We start from the raw sequence: 21,449 nt of genomic DNA on the forward strand, positions 1-21,449 counted from the left end.
TACACCTAGGATGGCTTGAGGGTGAGTAAATCATGTGATAATTTTAATTTCAAAGTGAACTAATTCTTTAACAAAGAAGTTAAAGTTAGTTCCTGTTAACTACTAATGCATTAACTTATGTTAACAAATGAGATACCAAAAAAACTCATTTATCATTGCAGTATTCAAACAGTAGTATGCTACATTGTCATGTGTGACAGTCATTTCTGAAGTAAAACTGCATTTTAAATCCAAAAATAATCAAATAATAAATCAAAAACATGGCTCATATGGTTTCCAGTTCCAAAAGTCGAGTGCATACTCCATGCATACTTAGCCTACATACTGCGTACTACAGAAACAGCAGTATGTTAGTATGCGACTGCAAGCGTCGAACCTCTAACTGAGGGGAATCGAGACTATCGTCGGCAGAGGGCCGATGGGAGGAGGTCTGTATTTCTCCACGCGCATTAACCTGCGGAGAATATCGTCCCGATCCTTCGGCCAGCTGTAGATGTACGTGTTCTGCAGCCAGGTGGGAACGTAACTCTGAGAACGAGAAGACAACAAGGAAATGTGGCTTTGTTTGCAAACAGAAGCTGAATTGATAGATATTCTTGTGTGTAGAGAACCCGTTTGGGACTTGATTAACCGGTTTAGTGCATAATGAGAATACAAACATGCTTTGATTTGCTGAAACGCCTCGGGCTAAGTCACAGTAACTGTGTTGAACGTCACAAACCTTTTTAGCCCCCGGGAACAGAATAGGAATGAACCTGTAGTTCCTGCAGCCGTTCTGAATGAATTCACTCTGCAGCTGATGAAGGGAATCAAACACGGCATGTTAGAGACACACACTGCTGTTACCAAACCCTCAATTATGATGTTTCGGATAAGGCAGCATCACAGCTCATGCAGACCCAGAATGCACTGTAATGACCTCAGTGAAAAAATTTGATTCAAAACTTAAGAGTAGATATTAAAATAATGTCATTTGATTCAAAATTGTAATTTAATGCATTCAATATTTGTGAGTGCAATGTATTTTTGTGATTATTAAATATCACATTGCACGCTCACATTAAACTCTACTGAAATCAGCAAAAGTATTATTATTATTGCTATTATTTTAATGCATTTAATATTTGTAAGTGCAATATATGTTTGTGTTTATTAAATATCACATTGCATGCTCATTAAACTAACGAAATCTGCAAAATTATTATTACTATTATTATTTTAATACATTCAATATTTGTGAATGCAATGTTTTTCAATTAAATACCACATTGCATGCTCACATTAAACTCTGGAATAAGCAAAAGTATTATTATTAGTAGTATTATTTTAATACATTCAATATTTGTGTGTGCAATATGTTTTTTCTTTTTAAATATCACATTGCATGCTCATTAAACTAATGAAATCGGCAAAAGTATTATTGCTATTATTATTTTAATACATTCAATATTTGTGAGTGCAATATGTTTTTCAATTAAATATCACATTGCATGCTCACATTAAACTCTGGAATAAGCAAAAGTATTATTAATAATATTATTATAATTATAATTTAAATACATTCAATATTTGTGCGCGCAATGTTTTTTCTTTTTAAATATCACATTGCATGCTCATATTAAACTAATGAAATCAGCAAAAGTATTAATAATATTGATTATTATTATTATTATTTAAATGCATTCAATATTTGTGTGCAATTTGTTTTTTCAATTATTAAATATCACATTGCATGCTCATTAAACTAATGAAATCGGCAAAAGTATTATTGCTATTATTATTTTAATACATTCAATATTTGTGAGTGCAATATGTTTTTCAATTAAATACCACATTGCATGCTCACATTAAACTCTGGAATAAGCAAAAGTATTATTAATAATATTATTATAATTATTATTTAAATGCATTCAATATTTGTGTGTGCATTGTATGATTGTTTTTAATAAATATCACATTGCATGCTCACATTAAACTCTCCCAGAATCAGCTGTGATTATTCACAGGTTGAGGAGCACAGCTTATATATTTATTTATTTTGTGTGTGTGTGAACGTTATTTCCCGACCTGTCTGTGGATGTACACAGTGTTTGACGTTCTCTCGTCACTGTCCATACTGATATTAATGCCTGATATCGTCTCATAATACCTCAAGCTGATGATGATGATGATTAGGTAATCTTTCTGCAGGGAGAGAGAGTTTTGAGTAATTGCATGTGTTTGGATGACGCCACTGATGATGTCACTTCCTGTGAGTGTCTGTATATTTACCTCATTGAGATATCTCTCCATGCAGTCGATCTTACTGATGCTGTTCAGCTGTTGCTCAAAAACATCGATCTGCGTGCACAAAAAAGCTTTAACTGTGTCCAGATTAATCTGAAAACTGTGTTTTTAAAAATGATTATAGTCATACATGCGTGTCAAAGCCGTTGTTCCTGAGCAAAGCCACAAACTTAATGATCTCCTTCAGATGCTCTTCACTGTCGGCCTCGTATGTGACAAAAACTTTCCCTGTGTGGGGAAAAATACGCCTGAAACTCTGCTGTATTCCAATTATTCTATGTTGACGTGCAGACAGGAAGCAGTACTCACTCTGTTCCTGTGACAGATGTGTGCATTGACTGGGGTTCTGTCTGGGGTTCAGAGATGCATGACCACTAAAGACACACACACAGAAAACACATTACTCAACATAAACTGAGTATATATATAATACTTTTTTTTTTTTTTTTTTTTTTTTTTTTAAATAAAATCACTTTCTTCTTTACTTTTTTCTGCCATGGAATAAAAATATATTTTAAAAAAATCTGAACTTTGAGATGAAAAGTCGCAATTACCTTTTTATTTATTTATTTTTTATATCCTGTGTCAGAAACAAGCTTCTAATGTTTAATTCTGATTTGAAAGCAATGATTTTCTTTTGACTGTAAGTGTTCAGTGTTACGCTAAAAGGACTCACTTTTCAGAGAAGTGTGTATCCACTTGTCTGTACTGCGTCAGGCCTTTAAAATAAAGCAAACAAAAATGTAGACATATAAATATATAGAATAAACAGTGATTCTAAGAGTTCATGGTCGACATTCTATCATTTACTCACCCTCATGTTTTTCTGACCCACTTATTTTCTAGGCTGTTTTTTAATGTAAACGCTTGTATTCACATTTAGATGCCTTGTGTCACATGAACAATTCTAATGTGCAGTTGCATCAAAATTTTGTGGACTTTGGACAGCTTTCATGTACTTTCGTTTTGAGGTCATCTTTGTTTAAAAGTGTTGCTTTTAAAACAACACAGAGGCGAGTAAATGATGAGTGGAACATATTTCTTTCTTTCTATTTCTCTCAGTTAGAACCAAAACATTTTACAATCTGTTTAATTAATCTGTAGTTTTTTAGAAAACAGTCCAGAAATCAAAATACTCCCTATATTTGTAGAATATTTTAACCTCCAAAAGAACCATATACTAACTCAAGAACCCAAATGATGACTGTAATATTTTATAATATTTTTGAAAGAAGTCTCTTCTGCTCACCAAGGCTGCATTCATTTAATCAAAAATACATTAAAAACTGAAATATTTTTACAATTTAAAATAACTGTTTTCTATGTGAATATATAGTAAACTGTAATTTATTCCTGTGATCAAAGCTGAATTTTCTTCAGTGTCACATGATTCTGATTTGCTGCTCAAGAAACATTTCTTATTATTATCAATGTTGAAAACAGTTGTGCTGCTTCATATTTTTGTGGAAACCAACAGAAACACACCTGAGGGTCTGTAGGGCAGCTGATGTCCCGGTCTGGAGCTGCAGTAATGGATGGGGTTCATGTGATGCTGAGGCGGGCGGTACTGACCGCAGCACTGCGGGCGCAGGTGAACGCCGGGGTACGAGGGCGAGGGCGCAGACGGAGGAAACGAATGCAGAGATCTGGGATGCTCTAGACTCACGAGACTTGGGCTACAGCTGCCTGGAAGAGAGTGAGGCCTGCTGGGAAAAAACGAGCCGCTCTCTGAGAGCGTGTGGTAGATCACAGACGGAAGGCAGGAGGGCAGGCTGTGAGGGGAATCTGAGGACGGCCAGCCCATGTGATGGTCCCAGCTGGGGTAGGGCGTCTGATGAGCGTACGGTGAAGAGTAACTCTCTGCGTTATACTGGTGAATGATCTGTGGAAGGCTTGTGGAACAGTGAGTGATGTCCGACTCAAACTCTTCACTCCTGGTTTCGTCATTCTCCTCTGGACAGTTGAGAGACGTGTACTGATGGGCCATGTGGGTCGGGTATCTGTACAAAAGATGAAAATCAGCACATTCATTTCTTCTGTTGTTAAGGAACATGGTGATATGGGAGGAAAGAAAATCTGCTCACAAAACCTTTGTGATGGAAATAATAATAAAAGAGAATGCAGTTTTACAAATTTTTCCCATTTTAGACCAACCCCCAGGAGTCTCTACGAGGAACACAAGACAAAAACAGTCAACACTAGACAGGAGAACAAAACATAGACACAAAGCAGGGAGGGGAGTCAAGTCAACCCAGGCAAAAACAGATAATTAAGTCTCTAGAAGGGACCAGGGAGGGGCAGACGGGCGAAGCCAGGGAGGCTCAGGCAGGTCAGAAGTCCTAGCACAGGACCAGGGTGGATCAGGTGGGTCAGGAATCCTGGCTGAAGGCCAGGGTGGGTCAGTGGGGCCGGCTGGGCAGGCAGCCTGAGTGGGAACTTGAGTGGGCCCAGCAGATCAGGGAGCCATCCGAACAGGCAGATGAGACTCGGGCAGGACAGGAATCAGGGTAAAAACTGGGAACAAAATGAAGGTGACAGTCCCAATGGGAGTTCAGCTGCCAATGTAGTGGGCATGGGTCTGGTCAGCCTTCAGGTAGGGAACATGGGTCATGGAACAGTTCCAGGGCTTAAGAGAGGGCTCAGGAATGGCCTGTGGGCAAGCAGTGGGCTCTAGGATGGCCTCCGGTTGGTAACGGGCTCTGGGACAATCTCCGGGCAGGCAGCAGCCTCAGGGACAGCCTCCGGGGAGACAGTGGGCTCTGGAAAGGTCTCTGGGCAAGCAGTGGGATCTGGGAAAGTAGCGGGCTCTCGAAAGATCTCTGGGCAGGGAGCGGGCTTTGGGAGGGTCTCTGGGCAAGCAGTGGGATCTGGGAAGGTCTCTGGGAAAACAGCGGGCTCTCGAAAGGTCTCTGGGCAGGGAGCGGGCTCTGGGAGGGTCTCTGGGCAAGCAGTGGGATCTGGGAAGGTCTCTGGGCAGGGAGCGGGCTCTGGGAGGGTCTCTGGGCAAGCAGTGGGCTCTAGGAAGGTCTTTGGGCAGGCAAAGGGCTCTGGCAAGGTCTCAGGAGTACAGCCAGGACAGGAGACAGCCAGCTGAGAGGTGTGTGCTGCCCAGGCATGCAGGACAATCATGACATAAAAGGTGAGGATTGCCCTCTGGGCCATGGCAGGACTGACAGGGGAAACAGGTGCCTCAGGAATAGTCTCTGGGCAGGTAGAGGGCTCCTGGGCAGCCTCCGGGGTGGGAGCCGATGCTGTGTGAGTGGTCGAGATACACACAAAGGCAGTGACATGGAATTCAGGAACCGACAGACTTGACGATATAGAGGAAGCCTTCTTTCTCATTCTCCACCTACGCTGGTGGGAAGATGGTGTGGAGATAGCTGCTTCTAGCATTCACGGCCGTCTCAGGGAAAGCTGCAGCATAAACAGCAACCTCTGGGGGTGCTGCAGCTTCTTCAGCTGCCACAGGACTATACGACTGCCTCTGGAAAAACTGCAGCAGTCACAGACGACATGGGCAGAGCTGCAGGGTGTGCCGCAACCACTGTGTAGGTGGCAGATGAGGCATGCATGTTCCTTCCTCCTCCTTTCCCCAAAGGGGTTATCAGAGGACTGGGGACTTGACTGTTCGTGAGGGAAAGTGGGGGAGGACCAAGAGGAGGGAGATCACCCTCACCTCCACGGCTGTAAAAGAATCCCACAAACCCCCAAAAGGATGAGAACCCCAGCATTCCCATCTCCCAATCACTGACGGGCTCATTCAGGGCGCTATTAAAAATTTCCTTGAGCGCAGTGTGGTTGAGCCCCTCTGCGGCAATGATGAATTGGTGGGCAAACTCTTTCACCATGGACTCCCTCTGGCAAAGTGAGAAGAGCTTGCCATAACGCTCCATTGACTGACGGGCGGAAGGGCACGGGCTGGGAGATCGAAATAAGAAGATGCCCATACCTCCACTGATTCTTCTTCAGGGTCAGATCGTTCTGTCACGGGTTGAGGTAATGGTTGAAGTAAGGACTCAAGGATGCAGAGGAATATGTGCTTTATTAAAACAAAACACAAACAGAAAATACCCGTGGGGGAAAACACTACAGGTTAGACTTGACTAGGCAGGCAGACATACGGCTTTGCATACAAGACTTGGGTAACGACGACATGCGACAGCATGCCGACGATGTGCGACAACGATCTGGCCCAGGACAGCAGACACAAGCGGAGTAAATAGGACATGAGGGAGGACAGGTGAACAAGAAAACATGAAAAAGACAGGAGAATACAGGAGTGTCAGGGCTCTATCACAAAACCAAGAAACACACTAGACCGAGGTGACAGAACCCTGACAGTAAGTATACGTAAACTATGTTTTTATTTAAACGGAGGTGCCGGTGTTTCTTATGGCATGCGACGTACACTTGTCATTCCAGTAGTGCTGGGTTAGACCTTACTCTAAAGTAGTAGCTAATTTAGTCCCCCAAAAAGGCATTTCTATATCGTAAATCCCCCCCCCCCCCCCCCCACTGTTTTTCCCAAAATAACCACTATATAGACTCAATATATGCTTTTGTTGTTGCTATGGACTACACTGACAAGCATGGTGTCACTCTGAAGCTTATATTGGTGACGTACCGGAGATAAAACGGATTTCACGGCAAGTGATCTAATTGTCAGCCGTAAGAAAAAACCTGTTTTAAAGCTTGTTGTTTTGCAGAACATCACAGTTATATATGATATGAGAATAGTAAAGTTAGTGCGTACATGTTATTTAAGAAAAATATACTTATATTTTCAGAATAATATATTGGGGTCTTTGGGGTAAAACGTCCCCCAGGTGGCATCGCTTTCCACTATCGTAATTACTGCAGTTACCATGGTCTGAACATCACATCCTTTGTTTTTCCATCAAATGTAATATAACTAGGTGGATGAATACAAATATTTGGACTTTATACTTAAAAATTACCTCTAGCCAGTTAGCATCAGCTAACAATATTTTTCAAATAGGGTGATTTTCAGCATGGTTCATTAATAAATATTCATATATATATATATATATATATATATATATATATATATATATATATATATATATATATATATATATATACTGTTATTTTGGCATGTCTTTTTAATTTTAAGCTAAAACTGCTTGTACTCTGATTTTGCTGTACACTTAGTTTAAAAGTTTAAGGCAACAAACTTCAGCAGATTTTTGAGTTCTCAACTTGTTTTTGTAGGAGATTTTTAAGTTTTCTCAACTTTTTGTAGTATAAACTGAATACAACAAGTTGAGAAAACTCAAAAATCTGCTGAAGTTTGTTGCCTTAAACTTTTAAGTTTTCTCAACTTTTGCTTTTTTTTAAACAGTGTAAATGTACAAAGCAAATTCACCTGTTTAGAAAAATGACCCCCATTGGTACAAATTTAATTTTTGTTAAAAATCTAAAACATGAAAACTCTGGACATTTTTCACACTTGATTTATTGTCACATAAAAAAATTACACAGTCCCCCTTTATGACTTTTCCCCCCAGTTTACCCTACAGTTATAAATTCCTTTTTCTTTTATTATTAAATAGTTTTATTGAGGTTTATACTTGCTAGTTTCCGCGATCAAGTTCAATATAAATCTTTTCATTACTACTGGAGTTTCAAATAATTATTAAACAGCAAGCACAAACTACGCAGTCAGTGTCCGAATTCACGTTTTCATTGAAGTGGACTAGTAGGGAATAGTAAATGAGGGTATAGGGGGCGATTTCAAATTCAGACACAGCCCAAAGGTCTCCCGTTCAGGTACTGACCAGTACCAAACTCATATGCTGTTGAAATATAAGAAAACATGCCCCACTTTCAAGATCAAAAACACAAAGTAAGTTCATATGACTTGTGTGCTATATTCAAATACTTCTCTAGTCATATGATAGATTTGGGTGAAGAAAAGAATAAAAGGTTTTGTCCTCTTTGCAACATGACACTGTTGTTGTAGGCAAACAAACCTAAATATGATGTAAATAACAACACCATTGCATCAGACTACAGATGTTCGCCCATGAGCGCGTTTGCACATGCAGAAATCTTCTTTACAGACTCACAGAAACCCAGATTACTTCTGAAAGCTGTCAGTGACCAGGTACAGCGGCGAAAGAAAGAGGTCAGAGCTGTTTTCTACTGGGAAACAAACAGGCCTTAGTGTAACATCCACCCATGCAGCGTCCCTAAATAGGACACGCTGCATTATGACTCTTTATCTCTGTGTGCCAAAATGCTGCAGCATGTGCAAAACTACAGACCACAAGACGGAGAGATTTTGCCATGCAAGCAGTTACACTAAACATCAACCTTTATTCAATTTAGATCAAGATTCCCCCTTACTGAGCTTGACAAATGTAATGAAGTTGTGATGCTTCATCAGTTATCAATACAAATCAAAGGCAGTAAAAATGAGGCAAAAGAAAGAAGACATTTGGCAGGAAGAGTCAATTTGATAAATACGAGTCCATGTGATAATCTGATTCAACTGTTTCCTGACACTTGACAAATACACCAAGAATAGGCATCTATATATATATATATATATATATATATATATATATATGACTTGACATGATCTATATTGACGTTTGACATGATCTTTATATATATTCTGACATATATATATATATATATATATATATATATATATATATATATATGACTTGACATGATCTACATATTGACTTTTGACATGATCTATATATATATTTTGACATATTGATATATATATGTATATATATGTCAAAATAAAATAGTAAATATATACTTATATATATATATTCATTTGTCAAAACCAAATGATAAGTATATATTTTGTTTTAACATGAGTAATTTATATATATATATATATATATATATATATATATATATATATATTTTTTTTTTTTTTTTATATATATTTATAAATATTTATATGTGATACTATATTTGATAAGCAGAGCAGCCAACGTTGATTATTCTCATTAAAAAACAACCTACATATGTAACGCCCTAAAATAATACGAAATATTTTCTCGTCGTTATGTGACTTTTATTATTTATGAAAACTACTTACAAATTGACTGAAGACAGAAGCTCACCTGAGCGCGCGGCAGGAGTCACAGTCACTTCAGGAAGTCAAACAGTTGCTTCATTTGACATTTCAGTTCATTTTTTCTCCCTTTTGACAACGATTTAGACAGAATTTAGATTTAGACAGAATATAACGCATATTTCGACGCATTATGTGAGGCTTCAGTGTCAAACAACATGTTAAGAAAGTGCGTTTCGATCGCGTGTCGGAGGAGGAACATGATGTGATGGGCGGAGTTACGAACACATGATAAACAACCGATATGAAATGAGCGCGAAACAATTTAAAGACGTTTATAACAAAGCTTAAAACATAAAATAAAGTAAAAATGGCATATATAGGTTACAGGGTGGATGTTTACTTCCTCGTGTCATTTTCTAATCTTTATTCTTTGACGCTGCATGGTGGAAAATATTTAACGTATTTGTGTAAGATTAATTTTAGGATATATATAAATAATAATAAAGTGTATTGAGATAATATTAAGTTGAACAGACAGCAGATGGCGCTCTGTCTACTCTCTAAAAATAATAATAATGAGTTGAATTGAACTCACAGCAGAGGGCGCGCTATCTCGGCTTCATCTGGCGCATGCGCAGTGTCATCTTAATGTTTGAAGCCGCACAATGGGCGGAGATCTCTGCTGTTTCCTTCGAAAATTCAACTGAAGATCAACCAACGGGAAACGGAGCCCATATAGATGGTTTAATAGCGATATGCCAGGTACGTCCGTTATTTCCACACCCTTTATCACTAGTTGCGTTCTGACTCAGCTGGTTGTGGCTTTGCATGCACTATGAGTGAAAGTAGTTTGTGCATACAGTAATATTCAACAGCATGTGCCACACGGGATACATTCTCACAGTCATGCGTGCAAAGCAAACATTATACTGTGACATTGACATCTTTTACAGTTTCTCGATCGTTGTTTGTTTGCATGAATTTATTCATTATTATTATTATTATTATGAGTCGTTCTGTTGGGCAAGCTTCCATTTGCATTTTTAAAACGCCATCCCTTTACTGTACAATTAATGTTACAGACTAAATGAATCTAGAGTGAGATTATAGTTTAATAATGAACTTATGTGAAAGAATGCACGTGCAATCAGAAGAAAATATCATAATTTAATGATGTCTTTTATGTTACTTAAAAAATTGCATGCAAAAACCAAGGTATTTTTTTGTTATTGATGTGCAAAACGTCATTAAAACAAAAAGTTTTATGTCTTGTACTGTAAGATTCTTAAACTTATTTTAACACAAACAAGTGAAACAATGTCGACAAGACAAATATACTTATATAACTATATATGCTATATAATAATATATCTCAAAATTAAGTATGAATTTTATTTTACTGAAAAAATTATAAATAATTTAATTACAAATATTTTTCCATAAGCGTGTTATATTTTGTGTGTAAAAGTGCACGTGACGTTATTTATATTTTAAAACCGCTAAGATTAGCTGTCGCGCGCGTGTTTGTAAACAGTCTTTTTGGGCCTCGTGCGGTTCTTCATTCTTCACCGTTACCAAGCAACGATATCAAGATGCTAGCTAGTGTTGCTAATGTCTCATGCATAGGTTTTTAGTCCGGTTTTTAGCGCGTTATAGTCGTTGAGTTCCCCCTGAAAGGCCTGGGTTTGTTTAGCATGTAAGTGTCAAGCAGACCGCCCTGTTTATACTGAGATCTGTTAGCCAGACAGCTGCTAAACAACTGCTCGGTGAAATTAAACACTGCTAAAGTTAGGTTAGCAATCACAACAGCTGCTTCATCCGTGGTTAATGCGTGAACTGGGACTGCTTAATGTCTTCAATATAAGGGACATGTCTGTTCATCTCACGTGACTCGTTACATCATATTTTGCATTTGTAAAGCTCATAATAAAGTACCATGGCAATACCGTGTTTATCATACTGTAAAATATCATAAATACCAAAGTATTTGAATATGGTAATCCTGCGGTAAGTAATAAAGTTGATCATTGTTTTACCATAGGACAAATAAAAGAAAAACTGAGCCCATTATAGGGATGATTTTATATATATATATATATATATAATTTTTTTGAGAGAGAGAGAGAACGTAATTTGTGTATAAGTTGCATGTAATTTTATTATTACATTAATGTAAAATACTGGTAAATAAAGCAAAGTGTTTACAAGACAACATTTTTTCCTAGAACATTCTTTGTTTTTTTTTGTTAGCCAGTAAAGTTTTCTTAACAGAAATAGAACATTACTTTTTGATTTGTAGAACGTTATTTTAACATTATTCTAACGTTATTCTAATGTTGCCCTAACATTGTTCTAACATTATTTTAACGTTCCCCTAACATTATTCTAGCATTATTCTAAGGTTCCCTTAAGGTTATTCTAGCGTCATTCTAATGTTGCCCTAACATTGTTCTAACAATTATTTTAACGTTCCCCTAACATTATTCTAGCATTATTCTAATGTTCCCTTAAGGTTATTCTAGCATTATTCTAATGTTGCCCTAACATTGTTCTAACATTATTTTAACGTTCCCCTAACATTATTCTAGCATTATTCTAAGGTTCCCTTAAGGTTATTCTAGCGTTATTCTAATGTTGCCCTAACATTGTTCTAACAATTATTTTAACGTTCCCCTAACATTATTCTAGCATTATTCTAATGTTCCCCAAAGGTTATTCTAGCGTTATTTTAATGTTGCCCTAACATTGTTCTAACAATTATTTTAACGTTCCCCTAACATTATTCTAGCATTATTCTAATGTTCCCCAAAGGTTATTCTAGCATTATTCTAATGTTGCCCTAACATTGTACTAACATTATTTTAACGTTAGCCTAACATTATTCTAGCATTATTCTAAGGTTCCCCTAAGGTTATTCTACCGTTATTCTAATGTTGCCCTAACATTGTTCTAACAATTATTTTAACGTTGCCCTAACATTGTTCTAACAATTATTTTAACGTTCCCCTAACATTATTCTAGCATTATTCTAATGTTCCCCAAAGGTTATTCTAGCATTATTCTAATGTTGCCCTAACATTGTACTAACATTATTTTAACGTTAGCCTAACATTATTCTAGCATTATTCTAAGGTTCCCCTAAGGTTAATCTAGCGTTATTCTAATGTTCCCCAAAGGTTATTCTAGCATTATTCTAATGTTGCCCTAACATTATTTTTACGTTCCCCTAACATTATTCTAGCGTTATTCTAAGGTTCCCCAAAGGTTATTCTAGCATTATTCTAATGTTGCCCTAACATTGTACTAACATTATTTTTACGTTCCCCTAACATTATTCTAGCATTATTCTAATGTTCCCCAAAGGTTATTCTAGCATTATTCTAATGTTGCCCTAACATTGTACTAACATTATTTGTACGTTCCCCTAACATTATTCTAGCATTATTCTAAGGTTCCCCAAAGGTTATTCTAGCATTATTCTAATGTTGCCCTAACATTGTACTAACATTATTTTTACGTTCCCCTAACATTATTCTAGCATTATTCTAAGGTTCCCCAAAGGTTATTCTAGCATTATTCTAATGTTGCCCTAACATTGTACTAACATTATTTTTACGTTCCCCTAACATTATTCTAGCATTATTCTAAGGTTCCCCTAAGGTTATTCTAGCGTTATTCTAATGTTGCCCTAACATTGTTCTAACAATTATTTTAACGTTCCCCTAACATTATTCTAGCATTATTCTAATGTTCCCCAAAGGTTATTCTAGCGTTATTCTAATGTTGCCCTAACATTGTTCTAACAATTATTTTAACGTTCCCCTAACATTATTCTAGCATTATTCTAATGTTCCCAAAGGTTATTCTAGCATTATTCTAATGTTGCCCTAACATTGTACTAACATTATTTTTACGTTCCCCTAACATTATTCTAGCATTATTCTAATTTTCCTCAAAGGTTATTCTAGCATTATTCTAATGTTGCCCTAACATTGTTCTAACATTATTTTAACGTTCCCCTAACATTATTCTAGCGTTATTCTAATGTTCCCCAAAGGTTATTCTAGCATTATTCTAATGTTGCCCTAACATTATTTTTACGTTCCCCTAACATTATTCTAGCATTATTCTAATGTTCCCCAAAGGTTATTCTAGCATTATTCTAATGTTGCCCTAACATTGTTCTAACATTATTTTAACGTTCCCCTAACATTATTCTAGCGTTATTCTAAGGTTCCCCAAAGGTTATTCTAGCATCATTCTAATGTTGCCCTAACATTGTACTAACATTATTTTTACGTTCCCCTAACATTATTCTAGTATTATTCTAATGTTCCCCAAAGGTTATTCTAGCATTATTCTAATGTTGCCCTAACATTGTACTAACATTATTTTTACGTTCCCCTAACATTATTCTAGCATTATTCTAAGGTTCCCCAAAGGTTATTCTAGCATTATTCTAATGTTGCCCTAACATTGTTCTAACATTATTTTAACGTTCCCCTAACATTATTCTAGCGTTATTCTAAGGTTCCCCAAAGGTTATTCTAGCATCATTCTAATGTTGCCCTAACATTATTTTAACGTTCCCCTAACATTATTCTAATGTTCCCCAAAGGTTATTCTAGCATTATTCTAATGTTGCCCTAACATTATTTTTACGTTCCCCTAACATTATTCTAGCATTATTCTAAGGTTCCCCAAAGGTTATTCTAGCATTATTCTAATGTTGCCCTAACATTGTACTAACATTATTTTTACGTTCCCCTAACATTATTCTAGCATTATTCTAAGGTTCCCCAAAGGTTATTCTAGCATTATTCTAATGTTGCCCTAACATTGTACTAACATTATTTTTACGTTCCCCTAACGTTATTCTAGCATTATTCTAATGTTCCCCAAAGGTTATTCTAGCATTATTCTAATGTTGCCCTAACATTGTTCTAACATTATTTTAACGTTCCCCTAACATTATTCTAGCATTATTCTAATGTTCCCCAAAGGTTTTTCTAGCATTATTCTAATGTTGCCCTAACATTGTTCTAACATTATTTTTACGTTCCCCTAACATTATTCTAGCATTATTCTAAGGTTCCCCAAAGGTTATTCTAGCATTATTCTAATGTTGCCCTAACATTGTTCTAACATTATTTTAACGTTCCCCTAACATTATTCTAAGGTTCCCCTAAGGTTATTCTAGCGTTATTCTAATGTTGCCCTAACATTGTTCTAACAATTATTTTTACGTTCCCCTAACATTATTCTAGCATTTTTCTAACGTTCCCCTGACGTTATTCTAGCGTTATTCTAATGTTGCCCTAACGTTGTTCTAACATTATTTTAACGTTCCCCTAACATTATTCTAACGTTCCCCCTAACGTTATTCTAGCATTATTATAACAGAGACTTTTTAATAATACTTGGCCTGTGAATAAATGCAACACAAATTACTATTTTAATTTGCGTTGCAGGACCTGAGACGTGGAACTGGACTTCATTACGATGATGGACTGGCCGTTTGACACCGTTTCCTTGCAGGAGGTTTTGCACCGCCAGTGTTTGATCTGTCGATTATAATATCAACACATGTTGCACCTGGATTCGTTCTTCCAGCGGCCTCTTGGATTCTGTCTTTGGATTATCAAGCTCACAGGTTGTTTTCAGGCCAGTGTTTGTGTGTTTATGTGTTGTTCTGAGTCATGGAGCCCAACATGGAGTACATAGTGGCCCAGGTCACGCAGAAAGAGGTTGGACGTCGCTTCCAAGTTGGACCCGAAATCATAGACTACATCCTGGACAGACAGAAGTCACATGACTTGGAACACGATCAGACCATGCTGGACAGGATGGTGGACAGTCTGGCAACCTCATGGGTCAACGCAAGTAATTTCAAGGTGAGAGTTTGTGATAAAAATGAATTTTTCTCATTAAAAGCTGAGTTGATTCTGTTATTTTGCATTCTTGATTGTGTTTGGTTGCATGTTCCAAGAGTTTATTATACATGTTTTATAAGTGTGCACGACGATGAAGTAGTTTGGGGTTGTTGCATTAGAGTTGCATAGCTGTGGTGGCAATGATTGCTGAAGATGATAAAGCATTTGTTATCATTTCAGGAAGGGCGACTCACTCCTGTTCTCACCAGTTCAATGGGACTCTGTGCTTGAGTTTGTCTCTTCTGAAGCTCGAGTTTGAGTGGAAACTCTGGTTTATAATTTCACAAGACTGCATTTTTGGATGACAGGCAGTTTGTATTAAATGAAAAACGTGGTTTATGCTTATAATTTACTGGCATTGTGTGTATTTCAGTGACCTGACGCAGTAAAGCTGAACTGCCGTCTAGACGCTGTCTAGAGAGTTTTACAGAAGCATCTAAAGAACATGATGTGCATTTTGAGTTTGGCATTGAATACGTTTTTCAGTGCTTTTTATTCTGCTGGTTGTTACTCTCATTGGGCTTTAGCCAGAAAACAGTGTTTGAAAATTTTCTGCTTGTCGTTTTTATTAATTTTTTTTTTATTTATTTACCTTTGGCTCTATTTAAACTCTCAATAGAGTGCAACAGTAAAAACTCAATTCATTTTCTCCATGAGAAAAATTGATTTTGAACGATATCTTATAAACTTTAAAGACAGTTAATTGTTAATTGATGGGATATGCTTCTGTTGAAGCCATCATTCTGCATTATTTTAACTTAAATTTAAAATAATTGTGTTTAACAGCTGAATTTGTGGTGAAAAACTACATTACCCATGATGCTGTACAGAAAATTCCACCAATCAGAGTCAAAAAAAGCAACATGTGCGCCAAAATAGCTCTTTAGCTCCGCCCACTCCAGCGCTGCGAATGACGTAATCGAGTCGATCTCTTCACGCTCTCAAAATACTGAAATGCTGTTATAAATGCATATTTTGCAATAAACTAAAAATATATTGTTTTTATATGTCTGTGTGTGTATATATATATATATATATATATATATATATATATATATATATAAAATAAACATTTGTGAACGAGTAGTTTTCTATTTCACCATCATTTTTAATTCGATTCATGGGATTGTAGTTTTTTCCCTAAATAAGGCCATTAAGTTCACAGTCTTGTACCTTTGTTTTTCGTCTGATTTTCAAAAACATCAAAATCAAAGTTTGTAATGTTGTGTATTATTACTCTAATAATAATAATAATAATAATAATGTTTTTTATTTAGTACTACTAACTCTAATAATATAATTTACTATATAAAAACAAAATATGAAATATTTCTTTGGGAAAGTTCACTGTAAAATAATATTTATTTAAGAAAAATAAAATAATAGTATTTAAGAAAACATCAAAATCAAAGTTTGTAATGTTGTGTATTATTACTCTAATAATAATAATAATAATAATAATGTTTTTTATTTAGTACTACTAACTCTAATAATATAATTTACTATATAAAAACAAAATATGAAATATTTCTTTGGGAAAGTTCACTGTAAAATAATATTTATTTAAGAAAAATAAAATAATAGTATTTAAGAAAAATAGTGTATAGTAATATATAATAATAATAGTGTAGTATAATTATAGTATAATAATAATTTCATTTAACATTGTAAATATACAACAATACTAATATTTATGGCTCCCATGATGCACTGCGAATGACGTTATCGAGTCGATCTATGCTCTCAAAATACTTAAATGCTGGTATATATGCATATTTTGCAATAAACTAAATAAAAAAATAAACTAGATTCACCTTTTGTTTTGCTTTTGTCATTTTTATTATTTATATTTCAGTTTAGGTAATCTCAGTACTCTAAACTTTCTAATTTCTTATTTAAGTTTAAGTTTTTAATTTAACATTTTTATTTTATTTCAATTACCGAAAACGATTGTTAATTTAACAATGACATCTCTGATTTTCTGGAACATTTTCAAGGCGATTCATCAAGATCGATAATGCCAAAAAATGATCATTTGACCATACACACAATGATCATCGCAAAGTTTTTGCAGGGAGCGTCTGTGGCCTAAATCACATTTGAACGACGGTGTCAGTCTGTAAATGAATCTTTATTCTGCATCTGACTTTGCAGCTGTTTTTTCTGGTATTCTCTCTGAACATCTGCTGCAAGATTTCATCCATGACCAGACACTCACTCCCAACTCAAGAGAAAGATCCAGATATTTCCACTGTCATTCTACGAATCCCCGTCTCTGCGTATATTCGGCTCCAGTTGATGTTTTATGAGGCTGGTTTTGTCTGTCTCTTCTGTGCGGCTCATTTTGTGGCCCTGAGCCTTTATGTGATCAATATTTATATTCGAGCACAAGTTTTCCTCTTACAGATGTTACTTCCTCTCTGCTGTTTTCAGTCCAGCTGGCATATAATGTTACGATTCTAGTGCACTGCATCGATCAGACAGTAAACGGCTCTTCAGAGATCTTCACTGCTGTCTGTGAGCTTCAGCTCGAGCATTAGCATGTTGAAGTGCTTATGGCTCTCCACACACACTTAGTATTCAAGAGCCGTGCCGGACACACGTGTGTCACCTTCAGGTTTTATTGGACAATAATCAAAATGATCCTGTAAAATTACAATAATAATATGCATGACTGTTTTAATTTCTTTTCAAATGTTAAACCATTAAACTTTTATTTTAACAAAAGCTGCAGGGCTTTTGTTGGTAAGCGCTTTTCACATTAGTCTAAAAACCCTCTTCCTACACTGAGAGAGATCATGTATCTGTGTGGGCTTCAATGGCCTGCTGGAGAAGTGAGTGATGATTCAGCCTGAGAATATTAAAATAGCTTACTGACTGTGTGAAGAGCAGTGCATTTGTAACCTGATGGTTGTCTAACAGATGCGATAAGATTCCAGCGACAAACAAATTTGTCCACACCAGACGCGACGCGACTATGAGAATATCAGAAATCACAGCCAATCAGAAGAGCGCGTGGGCGGGCTCTCTCGGCACTCGCGACGAAATGGATACGCACATAATCAAATTCACGAATATTACACCATTTTAACATTATTAAAGGGTTAGTTCACCCAAAAATGAAAATAATGTCATTTATTACTCTCCCTCATGTCGTTCCACACCTGTAAGACCTTTGATGATCTTCGGAACACAAATTAAGATATTTTTGATGAAATCCGATGGCTCAGTGAGGCCTGCATAGCCAGCAATGACATTTCCTCTCTCAAGATCCATTAATGTACTAAAAACATAATTAAATCAGTTCATGTGAGTACAGTGGTTCAATATTAATATTATAAAGCCACGAGAATATTTTTGGTGCGCCAAAAAAACAAAATAACGACTTATTTAGTGATGGCCGATTTCAAAACACTGCTTCAGGAAGCTTCGGAGCGTTATGAATCTTTTGTGTCGAATCATGATTCAGATTGCGTGCCAAACTGCTGAAATCACGTAACTTTGGCGCTCCGAACAGCTGATTCATAACGCTCCGAAGCTTCATGAAGCAGTGTTTTGAAATCGACCATCACTAAATAAGTCGACCATCAATAAATGTTTTTTTGGCGCACGAAAAATATTACGGGTGTGGAACGACATGAGGGTGAGTATTTAATGACAGAATTTTCATTTTTGGGTGAACTAACCCTTTAATAATACATACTGAGTTACTGAAACAATATTTTTCGTGGAATACACTTGTCTGTTCACAATGAGTTGACAGTTTTAACGTTTTTGTTTCCTTTTATTTATTTTGAAGATCTGAGGTGAATTGACCCTTCGCAAAGCCCCGCCCCCCTTAGTTACAGTTGCTTTGTCCGACAAGCCACGCCACACACAGTGAAAAATACATCGCGGAGCAAAGCGGACACTGATAAAACGTCGACAGACAAGACAGAGCAGGTTACTTATGATATTAAGTAAAGTCCCAGCTTTCAAATTGTGTAATTTTTTTAAGAATTTCGAACAATAAAAATCGTTTTGTGGCTCTTTAATGTGTCCTGACAGATCGCTGTAGCGCCTCAGCTCAAGCGGCTCGTGAACCGATCATCTATTACAACTAGTTAATTTATAACATCAAATAAACATGAATGAACATCAGAAGGTATGTCGTTTCAAACGTAGAAAGACGTAAATACACACCATTTTTCAAGTTCAAGTCCAACGACGTTAATCTTCTAACTCTGCTTTGTCGGACGGATTCTGCGTTTTGATTGGTTAGATCGCTTGTCAATCAAACTCCCTGCGAAGAGTCAATTGTCCAGTTTTGTTTTCAGTAAAACACACAAAATGATATTCAAACTCAGATTAGACGCCTTTAACATTAAATAAAGCACATAAACATTACCTGAGATTGTCATTATCATACTTTGTGTTGTTGTTCCAGCCGCGACGGCGCAGAAAAATAGAAACCATTCCTAAAATAACGTAGAATCATCGCGTGTCGTTGTCGCGGCTACAAAAACTCTGAAGCCCCATTCACACCGCCAGCAACAAAGCGACAGGATCCCATTCATTTCAATGGAGCGCTGGCGACTTCCGGCGACAAGAGCGACAGTGACCGTTGGCGACAGAATGCAGGCGTGTCAAGCGCGGGAGACCAGAAATCAAGCGCGGGAGACCAGAAATGTCAACTTTAGTTCAGAAATGTCAACTTTATGCAAATGAGGAGCGAATTTCGCGAGCGACAACCAATAGGAGTGAAGGCTCTAGAGCTCACGTCACCGTCTCGAGTCCATCAAGACAGACAGGAATAGTTCCAGATCGATTTGACTGTTTTATATGATTTGACTGTACATACATGGATATAATAAAACAATGCGCGGAAAAGAAACTGTCGGCAGTCTTGTGAGTTTGATTCATACATTGATGTTGTTAATATATAATTATTGATTATTAGAGACAAGAAAATTGATTATTTGTTAAATTCGAATGACGTTTTAGTAATTTTTGACAGTATGAGAGTGTTTAATTTGTTAATAGATCTAGTTAATGATTTAATGTACTGAACTCTGCAGTCACAACACTCTACAGCAGCATAATGTTACTTTTAATTATTTTAATCCGAATTCCTAGTCAAATTAGAATGATTTCCTAGTTCATTTGTGAATGCATTTTCTGTATATATGATCAGACATGCTATGGCGTTATTTTACTGTCAATTGTCGAGAGCACACTATTGTGACGCGAGAGCATATCAATGTAATGCGCGAGCGCAAATCTGTCCGCTCGCGCGCGGATTTCCTTTGCTCTCGCGCAAATCTGGACGCGCGCGCTCAAATATACAGTGCTCTCTTATGAACTGCCTCTCCTCTCGCTCAGATATTGCGTGTGCACGCTCAAACTGTTTCCTGCGTGCTCAAACGTGTCCTGCGCGCTCAAACTGCACATGTGCGCTCACGAATCTCTCCGTGCTCTTGCAGAAATTAATTTGGCTTTTGGATTAAACGCTGTCAAAAGTTATAAACCAATCAGAAGAGACGACTGATCCATGAAAATGCTACATGGAATCTTATTGGCTGAGAGTGAACTGCGCCTGGAATTCTTTCGACAAAGATATGTATTTTATTTATTCACAATTTAATAATATTTATCAAATGTAACCTAGTCTAACTGCATCACATTACAGGTCAAACCCCTATTTATCTAAACAAACAAACAAAAAATGTTTCTTAAAGTTATTGTGGTCATACGTTTTGAGTTGAATTTTTTTTTTTTAAAAATAGGTAACATTTTACAATAAGGTTTTTATTTGTTAACATTAGTTAATGTATTATCTAACATGAACTAACAATGTGCAATACATAACTGTAATTATTAATCTTTGTTAACGTTAAAAATACAGCTGTTTGTTGGTTGTTTACTTCACAGTGCATTTAATAATGTTAACAAATACAACATTTGATTTTAATAACGTATTAGTAAATGTTGAAATTAACATTAACAAATATTAATAAATGCTGAAGAAGAGCAATTCATTATTAGTTAATGTTAACTAATGCAGTTAAATAATGTTAACGCAACCTTATTGTAAAGTATTACCAACAAATATCTTCTGATTTAAGACCGAACAAGATCAGGGTCAAATCGTCATTCCCTTAATACTTAATGTGGCGGACAGATTTGCG

General features: G+C 36.4%; 2 protein-coding genes across 18 annotated transcripts in view; one reads left to right on the forward strand and one right to left on the reverse strand.

Annotated features, from left to right (window-relative positions):
• Positions 1–59: 59 nt before the first annotated feature.
• Positions 60–19,922, reverse strand: traf3ip2b (TRAF3 interacting protein 2b). Of its 4 annotated transcripts, XM_048173181.1 has the most exons (10): positions 19,670–19,823; positions 19,465–19,564; positions 3,772–4,286; positions 2,963–3,005; positions 2,596–2,660; positions 2,417–2,514; positions 2,272–2,340; positions 2,068–2,184; positions 722–796; positions 60–528 (listed from the first exon to the last, which is right to left on the reverse strand). In XM_048173181.1, the coding sequence occupies exons 3-10, from the start codon at positions 4,271–4,273 to the stop codon at positions 379–381; spliced, it is 1,119 nt and encodes a 372-aa protein (XP_048029138.1). In that variant the 5' UTR covers positions 4,274–4,286; positions 19,465–19,564; positions 19,670–19,823; the 3' UTR covers positions 60–378. The 4 variants fall into 4 exon arrangements, with proteins under 4 accessions (XP_048029138.1, XP_048029135.1, XP_048029137.1 ...); XM_048173178.1 differs by lacking the exon at positions 19,465–19,564 and having other exon boundaries at positions 19,670–19,922; XM_048173180.1 differs by lacking the exons at positions 19,465–19,564; positions 19,670–19,823 and adding an exon at positions 9,371–9,602.
• The window catches only part of LOC125256878 (CLIP-associating protein 1), an 83,169-nt gene continuing 71,683 nt past the window's right edge, over positions 9,964–21,449 (forward strand). For 9 of the 14 annotated variants that reach the window (XM_048173155.1, XM_048173162.1, XM_048173161.1 and 6 more), the window contains exons 1-2: positions 9,964–10,111; positions 14,821–15,243. In XM_048173155.1, coding sequence (XP_048029112.1) covers positions 15,049–15,243 — 195 coding nt within the window. In that variant the 5' untranslated portion in view covers positions 9,964–10,111; positions 14,821–15,048. The remainder of the gene's footprint in view (positions 10,112–14,820; positions 15,244–21,449) is intronic. The other 5 variants (XM_048173168.1, XM_048173167.1, XM_048173176.1 and 2 more) reach the window with 1 other exon arrangement.

The sequence above is a fragment of the Megalobrama amblycephala genome, linkage group LG21 (assembly GCF_018812025.1).
Source record: "Megalobrama amblycephala isolate DHTTF-2021 linkage group LG21, ASM1881202v1, whole genome shotgun sequence".
Lineage (NCBI taxonomy): Eukaryota > Metazoa > Chordata > Actinopteri > Cypriniformes > Xenocyprididae > Megalobrama > Megalobrama amblycephala.

Bases quoted from the DNA above. Each gene is read 5' to 3' on its own strand.
- traf3ip2b (XM_048173178.1), bottom strand. From the start codon at position 19,737: ATGGTTTCTATTTTTCTGCGCCGTCGCGGCTGGAACAACAACACAAAG. The intron at 2,661-2,962 runs GTGAGTCCTTTT...GTGTGTCTTTAG, and splicing joins GATACACACTTCTCTGAAAA to TGGTCATGCATCTCTGAACC. The intron at 797-2,067 runs GTCGGGAAATAA...TCCCTTCATCAG, and splicing joins CTGTGTACATCCACAGACAG to CTGCAGAGTGAATTCATTCA.